Source organism: Hippichthys cyanospilos, chromosome 4 (genome assembly GCF_059441005.1).
Source record: "Hippichthys cyanospilos isolate Australia breed blue-spotted pipefish chromosome 4, RoL_Hcya_1.0, whole genome shotgun sequence".
NCBI lineage: Eukaryota > Metazoa > Chordata > Actinopteri > Syngnathiformes > Syngnathidae > Hippichthys > Hippichthys cyanospilos.
Window position 1 is genome coordinate 15,579,803 of NC_142372.1, and position 10,373 is coordinate 15,590,175.

The 10,373-nt window shown below is 40.7% G+C and overlaps 2 protein-coding genes across 3 annotated transcripts; both read left to right on the forward strand.

Annotated features, from left to right (window-relative positions):
* Window positions 1-49: 49 nt before the first annotated feature.
* Window positions 50-4,918, forward strand: afg2b (AAA ATPase AFG2B). The gene is made up of 10 exons (XM_088413772.1): window positions 50-923; window positions 1,039-1,224; window positions 1,305-1,589; window positions 1,675-1,860; window positions 2,473-2,631; window positions 2,862-3,071; window positions 3,154-3,381; window positions 3,626-3,760; window positions 4,516-4,641; window positions 4,734-4,918. Exons 1-10 carry the CDS (start codon window positions 330-332, stop codon window positions 4,875-4,877), a joined length of 2,253 nt encoding a protein of 750 aa, XP_088269898.1. The 5' UTR covers window positions 50-329; the 3' UTR covers window positions 4,878-4,918.
* A 133-nt stretch (window positions 4,919-5,051) lies between these two features.
* Window positions 5,052-8,158, forward strand: coxfa4l3 (cytochrome c oxidase associated subunit FA4L3). 2 transcript variants are annotated; one of them, XM_088413774.1, is made up of 5 exons: window positions 5,052-5,159; window positions 5,595-5,654; window positions 5,745-5,833; window positions 5,918-5,978; window positions 7,787-8,158. In XM_088413774.1, exons 2-5 carry the CDS (start codon window positions 5,616-5,618, stop codon window positions 7,853-7,855), a joined length of 258 nt encoding a protein of 85 aa, XP_088269900.1. In that variant the 5' UTR covers window positions 5,052-5,159; window positions 5,595-5,615; the 3' UTR covers window positions 7,856-8,158. The 2 variants fall into 2 exon arrangements, with proteins under 2 accessions (XP_088269900.1, XP_088269899.1); XM_088413773.1 differs by lacking the exon at window positions 7,787-8,158 and adding an exon at window positions 6,226-7,778 and having other exon boundaries at window positions 5,057-5,159.
* Window positions 8,159-10,373: the final 2,215 nt, after the last annotated feature.

Here is a 10,373-nt window from a genome sequence, read left to right on the forward strand (position 1 = left end):
AATGCATCGTATTTGCCCCCGTCGGCCACTGTACAGAACGGAAGTCAGAGGCAGGTTTTGGTTGGGCAATTTCTTTTTACGCCACATGGCTCGTGTAAACATTTTCTTACACTTTTGTTGCGTGTAATAACATCAAGAATTCGATACGGGATTGATGTATATGACTTTATGTGCGAGAGGCGATTTTTTTTCAATGCTCCGTAGGAACTTTTCATTCGTAGCTGAAAGCCAATAGTTTTGCTAATACTGAATTTTCTGAAGAACAAGCGTCATGGATTTAATCACTGGACCATAAAAATACAAGAACTGGCAGCAATATTTCGCCGGCGATGACATCTCTGAAGCTGTTGTTGCTCGACCCGTCAGATCGGGGCTCACAGAGATGCAGGCTGGGTCCAGGTTTGATGACGTCGCTGGGCTTGAGTGTGGGCGCTCCGTTGCTGGTGTCCCTTCCCGGGGGAAGCTGCCTGTGCACCGCGTGGCCCAGGCCTGACCTTGCCGAAGGCTTCCTGCAAGTGGACTTGAAGTGCTGCTCCCCATATCTCGTCAGGCAGCCCCCCTCACTCCTCACCCTGGGTCCAGAGCAACTCGCACTAATTCCGTGTCCCAAACTGAGAGGAATAAAGATACGCGTGATTGTCCAAAGTGTGGAATTCAAGAAAAACACCCCTTCTCGTATTGTTCATGAACTCGTGAAAGACATGCTGAAAGGGGTCTTCGTGCATAAGGAGCATGTCATAAACCTGGAGGATTTCGATACCGACATTCGATTTGTTGTCATTACAAACATCAATTCCGATTCTAACACAGCCGGACTTGTCACTTCCAAAACTAGTGTTGAGATTGCTGACATCCAAACTGTCAGGCACTTCAAGAGCCATTTGCAAGGGCAAGTCAATGTGCCTTTGGGGGGCTTGGAGGAGGTCAGCCTGCATGCATTTGAATTAAGAATGTTTTTTCACAGCCATGATCAGTTTTTTCCAAAGCATCCAAAATGTGAAACCAACTAAAATATTTTTTTTCTACAATGCACTTCAGGTGTGTGTATCACTAAAAGAGATGCTGCAGCTGCCACTTCTTTATCCAGACACCCTGGGCTCTCTAGGTGTGTCATGTCCCAGGGGTTTGCTACTCGTGGGGCCTCCGGGTGTTGGAAAGACACAGCTGGTTCGGAAAGTAGTCGGAGAAGTGGGAGCCAGCCTTGTGGTAGTCAGAGGGCCAGAGGTAACATTCTTTGAAACTTCTCATCTTAATCATTTGTCAATCTATCCGCTGCTACCTATCTCAGACGTTGATTCTTCCAGGTTGTGCGTTCCCGCCCAGGCGAGAGTGAGGAGATGTTGCGAGGCGTGTTTGCGCAAGCCCGCGCTGCAGCAGAGGAGGGTCCATGCGTACTCTTCTTAGACGAGTTGGACTCGCTCTTCCCGAGAAGAAGCGGCTCGTCTGCACCGGAAAACCGCCTGGTAGCTCAGCTCCTCACGCTGATGGACGGGGTGGACCGATCGGATCGCTTTCTCGTCATCGGGGCCACAAACCGTCCAGACAGCTTAGACCCGGCCTTGCGTAGGCCTGGAAGATTTGACAGAGAGGTAAAACCAATAAAAGTATACTTTTAAATGAATGGGTTTCACATCTCAAACGTGTGAAAAAATTAAATGATTTTTTTATCTTTAGGTTATCATTGGGCCTCCTACCTTGTCTCAGAGAGCAGCAATCTTGTCTGTTTTATGTGAGAAGATGCTGGTGTGTCCTAGCGTGGATATGATGGAGCTGGCACAGAAAACCACAGGTTACGTCGGGTCAGACCTCAGCGCACTGTGCAGGGAGGCGGCTATGCACGCAATACGAGAAAATGCTAAGGTGAATTTCTTGATGTGTTATAGTAAAGAGTAGAGTTGTTTCAACAAGCCACCTCTTTGAAAATGACAAATTTGAAAACATATTATTCTAGTATTTTTTTTTCAAAGTCTAGTGTCAGGGTAGACATAAATGGAAGGGGGGTGCAGTTCCGTGATGCGATATCGCTTTTGCTTGCAGAGTTGACTCAACAGCTGACCACTGAAAATTAAATTAACCCTGTCAGGCTCAAATTGTTTTTTTGTTTTTTTTCTAACTTCTAAAAAACTGCTTCAATCAATATTAATGTGGAATACCTAGCGGACTCTCATATTATTGTTGCAAAATTGCATCGCCTGCTGAGAGGGTTAAAAATGAAATTGCAATCCCTGCTTGTTTCTTTCTTTTTTACCTTGGCATAAGGAGGAAGTCTTTGTTTTAAAAATAGCTTATCAGTGAGAATGTACTCTGACTTCCTAAGAATAATTAAAAAACCTAGAAGAATGTTCATTGAAAATAATTAAATACTGTGATATTTTTGTTCAACTAACGTAAAGGGAGTCAGGTTCAACAAGAAATCAAAACATTTTACTGTACGTCTCTGAAGTGAAGTTCCATGTTGACATGCGTTGCCAGGGTCCAGAGGAACAGATGGTGCAATTGCGACATTTCCTCGAGGCTCTGAAGGTGGTGCAGCCATCCTGCCTGCGGAGCAGCCTGGGCCGGACGGACCTGGCCCATGTGGCCTGGGAACAGATCGGAGGTCTTGATGACGTCAAACTCAAACTTCGACAGGTGAAGCGGTAAATTTTCCTACTAGAACCTCATTTAAATGTATGGCACTGCTCAAGTTAGTAGTTCCTTAAATTCCTTTTGAGGATTATTATGTAATTCAACATTTTTACTGTAATTGGTGAGAAAATGAATCCAGTGATAGTTAATAATGCAATTCAGGGCTTCACTGTGTTAGGTTCATTTTGTTTTTGATTTCTTCTCATTGTGTACGTCTGTGTGAACGTTTCAAGAGTATAGAGTGGCCAATGATGTACCCCGAAGCTTTCTCCCGCCTGGGTCTTTGTCGCCCCCGTGGCGTCCTTCTCTACGGGCCTCCAGGTTGCGCCAAGACAACGCTGGTCCGAGCGGCAGCCTCTGCCTCAAATTGTGCCTTCCTGTCTGTCAGCGGCGCTGACCTCTATTCGCCCTATGTGGGAGATTCGGAGAAGGCTTTGTCACAGGTGCTTTCTCGTCACCATCTGTTTGCGGACGAATTTTTTCTTTGTTTTTTTTCTCATCTGCAATCCCATCTCCCTTGCACAGCTGTTTCGTCAAGCGCGGGCCTGTGCCCCCTGCGTCCTTTTCCTGGATGAGATCGACTCTGTGATCGGCTCGCGATGCAACGGTCAAGCGCCTAACAGCGTTCAGACTCGACTACTGTCCGTGCTTCTTAACGAGATGGACGGCGTCGGCCTGAAGCCGCTGGAAAGGAGGGGGACGCAGAAAATCCTCCAAGTAGAGGGAGCTGAAGAGAATCACACTACAGAACAGGTTAGAATATGTGTCAAACATGAGGCTACACCTCTTAAAGGCACTCATCACCACACCAATTTTACACTGTGTTAATGACTTCTCCCTTAATTATACTTTCTTCACCCAATTTTTTCCACAGCTTTTTAAACATGTCATTAAATCCTTTCCTGTTTAGGCTAAAGATAATTCTGTCCTTCAGAATGTATTTTTAATCAACATCAATCTACAGTAAAGAATTTTGCTGATACATATTGTTTTACAGATGGACAGTCAGGAAGTGTGCAACAAAGATGTCATGGTTGTAGCAGCCACAAACAGACCTGACTGTTTGGACAGTGCACTTTTGAGGCCTGGCAGACTGGACCACATTCTCTATGTGCCACCCCCGGACCAGCAGGTTAGTTTGTTGTCTTGATTTAATAAAACAGTTTAATTCCTCTGTGAAATCAGCCATTGAGGGCTAAAAAGTATGAATGCCTCTGGTGGCTTCTTAATAATAATAATAATTATTATTATTATTAGTAGTAGTAGTAATAGTAGTAGTAGTATCACATTATAATAATAATATTAATGATAAAAAGTAATAATAATTATTATTATCATTAAATCCCATACCTACCCACGACAAGTGGAAAATCCACTACATGAAGATTAAATCTTTTTTTTTTAAATAGTTTTACCCTCCCCCACATTTTAAATGTAAAATAACACAAAAGCGTGCATCACTTTATTAACCCTTGTGTGGTAGTTTGTCCAATCCTTTTGATCTTCTGACAACAAAATCATTTCACATCAAAGGGAAAGCATTGAAAGAAGACACCAGGAAGCTGAAAATTCACCTCGATGGTGACATTAAAACGTCTGCGACTATCGTTCATCATGGCACGATCACGTAGTTATCACATTACCAGGGATGTGCCATCCCTTGGTTAAAATACTGTGAGAATGATCTGGAAGAAAAATGACCCAGAATTGTTCAAAATACTGCACAAGGGTTCACATACAATTAAAAATATTCTTAAAACCCTTTTTTACTTGATGCTAACTTATAATGTGAAATGCCATAGACAGGCTAAAGGAAATTAACATAGGTATTGCAGTAACCATAAGCCGACTATAAATTGTGATAAAAGTGAGCTGTGTTGTGTTTAGGCCCGTCTGGCCATTTTGAAGGTGTGCACAAAGTCAATGCCTGTGGCTCCGGATGTGTGCTTGGAGGAGCTGGCTGCTGGGACTGATCTTTACTCTGGAGCTGACTTGGAAAATCTTTGTAAAGAGGTCATAGAAATCACTTCTCAATTCTCAGACAAATCTAGCATTATTCAGTTTTCTGAAGCAAGGCTCTGAAAAATTGTCTATTTGTGTTGCAGGCTGCCCTGCTGGCATTAGAAGAAAACATGGAGGCGTCTAGTATCAAACATGAGCACTTCCTGCAGTCTCTCAAGAAAACTAAACCATCCCTCACAGCCCAGCAAATCCAAACATACCAGCTAGCACCTCATCTCAAAATGTAAAGTGCCCCCAAAATTATTTTTAATAAAACAATAGAACCTGAGCTTCGATGTCTTGTTTTTTCCCCGCCACTCAAAATGAGTTCTCCCTTTGGGTTGCTAGAGGGCGCTGTACACTATTGAATGTATTGATCTGCTACTTTTATGGTTGGCAAATCTTCCCCCGGTGAATAACAGAACAGGAAGCTGTGTGTCTACGTGCCTGTCACCTCGTCCTCGCTGCGCCGAGTAGGCGGAAGAGATGCTCGACTGACTCACACGCCGAGAGCTACTCGACGACTAAAGGTGAGAGCTGCTAAACGCAGATGACACTTTTTGACACTTTTGGACACAGCCGGTATGTCATTAAGTTGGAAATGTTCAATGGGAATCAGCCAGACATGCAAACTAAATTGAAAATTGGCTCAAGAGGGAACTCAATTATAGTTGGGCAAAATAAATTTTGTGAAACTGGCTAAAGCAGATTTTGTTTGTTTGAGGACCGTTGACTATAAAGAGCCTGGAGAGGATTTTATAAAAATTTACTGACTTGAGAAGTTTGGGATAAGATGCTTGATTTGTACTTTTGCATGTTGATTGTGACTCCATTGGAATTTTAGTTCTTTTTGATGATACCTCACAATTGTGGTCACAGAACAAATTGAACTTAAATCTCAAGGCACCACCGTATTGTGAAAATAAATATTCTACACAAGCTAACATTGAACTGTTTCTCATCAGATATCGAAGGATTTGTGCAGAATGAGGGGCTTTCTCCAAATGTTGAAAAAGAAAAAAGAGGTGCGTCTGACTCAATGTTCCTTACCAAATCTGAGGCTGGCTTCGGTTTTCTTTCGAGAATATGAATTGTGATGATCCAATTGCATGCAGCTTATCCCGCTGATCGGGTTCATGGCTTTCGCAGCGACGGGAGCCACCACAGCATCCATCTACTTTCTCCTCACCAAGTCTGACGTCATGTGAGTGGCACGAGAGTTGTCTGCAGTTTTATTTGTTGTGCTTCCGTCAAAGATTCGATTGTACTGGATTTGTATTGTTTTCAGTTTGAATAAGACCTCCAATCCTGAACCATGGGAGAGAGTGGACCCATCCAAGCCCCAAAAGGTGAAAACGCCCCATCTTGTTTTGTAACAAAATTACAGTGCGATTTTTGTTTCACATTGCAAAAGAGATAAGAATAGAAATTTCTAGAGGGCTTGCTAAAACTGCAGAGTCACTCACAGAGGAAGAAATGTTATCAAATAAGTCCACGCAGTCCCAGCCTGCCTTCCAGACAAATTGATATTAATGTGTGCGCCTGCATGCCAATGAGCAGCTCTCCTTCTGTAGCGCTCTGTTCTCTCTAACCCAGGCATGTCCAAACCCGGTCCTGGAGGGCCGCTATCATGCGTGTTTTTGAGGTTTCTCTCCTCCCAACACACCTGAGTCAAAAGGTCATCTCATCAGAAAGTTCAGCAGAACCCTTATAATGATCCTGATCATTTGAATCCGCTGCATTGGACGATGGAAACATAAAAAACATGACCTCGAGAACCGGGTTTGGACACAACGGCTCTAAACCATGAGCATGTCTGAAATGATTAGAAATGGCATGAATCTCTTCTTGTAATGCATAAAAAATTGCATTTTCTTGTATTGTACAAAAGTAATACTAATATCACAATTATAAAGAATTTAAAGAAAGAAACTCTTAGGACTATCATGAATTTACTGTGGTTGTCTGACTCCTTTTGATGTTTGAGCTTTGGCCACTAGAGGACAGTATAATGTAAGTCACAATAAGGTTGTTTTTCACAGAGGATAAAGAATATATGCCTGTCATTATCGTTAAAGTATCTGTCTGCATATGTTGCCACTTCAGTAAAACGTCTGCGACTATCGTTATACGATAGCAGCGCTGATGGTATTTGTTATTTATTCGTTTTGTGTTGTGAATTAGCATGAAGCTTATGGACATTAAAAAAGTTATGTTATGGCTTGTAGAAGACTGTAAGTGGGAGTGAATTTTGAAGCGCTAAGAGCCACTGCATCTCCGGGCAACGACTTCTACTTACAATGCATTACGGTAACAAAGCAAACATTTAACAAAATAAGTAACGTTTAACAATGCTACAAGAGAACACATAAAATTGACATTACCGCACTAGGCTTGTTGTTTGAAGCGGTAATAGATGAAAGAGGAGAGGTTCAAAGTCTTCTATTACAAGTGGTTCAGAGATGTCAAGATCACAGCATGCAGGACATCACACAACTGCTACAAGCTAAGTTTGAACATAAACAAGCAGTAGTCATGGCAACTGTTGATAAATGCAACACATACACACACACACACACACACACACACACACACACACAGGTACATAGTTTGATTATCCAGTCCCATGTACTGCTCTTATCTCAAATTGTTGCTTGCAAGGCTCATATCTTGAATATTCGTAAAGTTGTGTCACTCAGAAATACTACAACTATTATGACTATTAATAAATGATTTATTACTAGTTGCAGTAATGGTGTGCTAAGTACCACTAATTTTGGAGCACTCCATCTTGTGGTGTGCATGCATACGTTATTGTGGCTTTTTATTTCTTTAATCCAGCACAGTATGTTTGGTAAATACAGCTCAGTTGTATTTAACTTTATAGGGTAAACTTTAGAATCTACTTGTACAGTTTTTATTTTAGTTTGACTGAGTATATATTAAGGTAATCTCTATATACTGGTAAATATTAAACTGCAGTGTTATATGTATGGTTTAATCTGACATTAAAAAAAAAAAGTGTCTCACTAATTTTACACACCACTTCAAAGAGAGTTGTCAACAACCTAGACAAATATGAATGACTGTAAAAATCGTCACGTATATCACAACCAAACCATGAATTGTGTTCCTTTTTCTTTCTTCCCCCTTACAGCTTATCACCATCAATCAGCAATGGAAGCCAGTGAAGGAATTGGAGTTGGTGAAGAGCCTCAGCAAGTGAAAATCGTTCTGACCTCCCATGACCCCCCCCTCCACACACACACCCTACACCACCCCATTAGTTGAACAAAATCCTTTGCACACAAACTAGTTTGCATTGACAGTCGCTTCTGTTCCAACGGTGGAGTTTTTATCTGGTCTGTTGCTTTGCAACCACAAGAAATCATCTGCAAATGTTATCCTACTGACAGGAAGTAGCTCGCGCAGCAATTGCAAATGTACTAAGGAGTCAAAATGGGACATCAGTGAATATTGTACTGTACTATGATACGTAGATTGCTAATAAATTATGTATTCAATGTAATGTTGACTGTGATTGGTCAGCTATGTAAACGACTACACACTACCGATTTCTAGAGGCATACATATATCAGTTATTGGTCAGTGAACCACTGTGCTCTCAAAATTAAGATACCTCATTATAAAATGTTTTAGCTCACAATACATGACTAATTTCTAGAGAATATAAAATCTAAAAACATTTGTGTCAAAAGAGGATTGACCCGAAATTTCGGTCGATTTGACACAACTTTCTGGGCTGTTTTGTATAAAACAACCCATTTTTTTTAGGTTGTCTTGTACCACGACGAAAACCCAGAAAGTGATGTTAAATTGACCCAAAAATTTCGTCTGTCCTTTTTTGATACATAATTGGGTTAATATTAACCCAGCTGTTTTTAAAGTGTAGATTTTCTTAAAATTACTACTGAATCACAATAATTTATTTCTAGAGCATAAATTTAATTTGTCAACTAACAGAACTTGAATAAAAATAATCAAGATTGTTGGTGAAATACTACTGACCATTTTCAGGATGATAATTATAGATCATTTCAGTCAGTTGTGTGAACTACTTGTACTACATAGCCCATTTTTAGACAAGGAATAAATGAATTTCTTAGAAATCCAAATGAACCACAATATGTATTTCTATACCATAATTACATACTACTGTTGTCTTTTAATCAATTATGTGAAACTTAAAAAAAATTGATGTCACTTGGGAATCATGACATGATCATTATGATTAGACATGATTTTAGTGAATCTGTGAAATAATGAATGACTAATATATATATATATATATATATATATATATATATATATATATATATATATATATATATATATATATATATATACTGTATTGGTGTTGATTTTATTTTATGTTAAATATTTTTTGCGGGCCAATACAAATGAAGTTTGAAGGATCCTAAAATTTAATAAATCAAACACTGATGGCATGTCTTAACTCTTTTTTTTTTTTACCTGAAGGAATCTAGAAAAAAGCTTCTTGCCTTAAACTAGTTCCTAGCGTGTTCGTTTTTGTTGAAAGATCGCCCATACCACAACATAGTGAAACAATTGATTTAATCCAGACAGAGTCCTGCCATGGGTCGGAGCAGAAAATGGCAACGTTTCACCTTCAACATTCAGTTCTTATACCCTTTTGGGGCATCTAGTCCCACTGTGGAATGCAAGTGTGTGTGTGTGTGTGTGCGTGCACGTGCGTGCGTGCCTGTCGGTGTGTGCATGTGTACGTGCGTGGGGGTCTGTTTGCGTGGGGATGGTGTCTTCAAAAGTCTTTGTTGTGCCAGCCATTCTTTGAAGCGGGAGGAAGTCTGAGCACTATAAAACCCTGACTGATATCTTCTCTTGAAGGCCACACCTAGCCTTTTGCTCCTGGTGGAATGTTGTCTCGGGGGGTGCTATCTGTTCCTTTTGGAGGTGCCGACTTGTCTTTATTTCCCCTGGGCCAGGACCATATCTGCTTTATACTGACATTATGTCGTCTCAATCTTTATTAGAATAACACAGTTCCATGTACACACTATTTTATTGATATATTGAATTTGAAAAATATGAATTTCCTTCATACCCCCGAAATGTTTTGCACTGCTTAAACAGTACTTGGATGAAAACATATTTCACAGGAGGTACATCACTGAAAACACTTTGAGAACCACTGCTGTAGATTGTAGAATATTCATTCATTTTTCCAAAGTTATCCTCACCGAGGTTGTGGGTTGGAAACCTACTTATCTTCAGGCGGCAGGCAGAGTACACCCTGAAGTCCTGATCTGATTGCCAGTCAATCACAGACTATAGATTTCATTTGTTAGCTATGTGAACAAATACTCAGTACTACCAATTTCCAGATTATTACAATCATAAGAGTATGTTTATCTTACTTTTTAGTCATCGCCACCATTCAAACAAAGAATCTCATCCAACCAGTTTATGGATACGTGAGCTGCAAACAGCAACCATTTGCTTTATTATGGAGGATGCGATGACACTTCGTGGATCATACCAAAAGTCATCACGTTGTCTTGCACATACACGCAACTAGACACAGCCACAACTATTGCCTCATCAATGAGTCGTCATATTCACAACAGCCAAGAGTGGGCGTGATTTCAAGATATTGAGTTCATCTATGCAGTACTGTATACACGTTGCTGTGAAGCTTTGTTTGAGTGCCTGCCACCACTCACATCACGTCATGACATAAAGAG

Bases quoted from the DNA above. Each gene is read 5' to 3' on its own strand.
- afg2b (XM_088413772.1), top strand. From the start codon at position 330: ATGACATCTCTGAAGCTGTTGTTGCTCGACCCGTCAGATCGGGGCTCA. The intron at 1,225-1,304 runs GTAACATTCTTT...TGATTCTTCCAG, and splicing joins TGGTAGTCAGAGGGCCAGAG to GTTGTGCGTTCCCGCCCAGG. The intron at 3,382-3,625 runs GTTAGAATATGT...ATTGTTTTACAG, and splicing joins AGAATCACACTACAGAACAG to ATGGACAGTCAGGAAGTGTG.
- coxfa4l3 (XM_088413774.1), top strand. From the start codon at position 5,616: ATGAGGGGCTTTCTCCAAATGTTGAAAAAGAAAAAAGAG. The intron at 5,655-5,744 runs GTGCGTCTGACT...AATTGCATGCAG, and splicing joins TGTTGAAAAAGAAAAAAGAG to CTTATCCCGCTGATCGGGTT. The intron at 5,979-7,786 runs GTGAAAACGCCC...TCCCCCTTACAG, and splicing joins ACCCATCCAAGCCCCAAAAG to CTTATCACCATCAATCAGCA.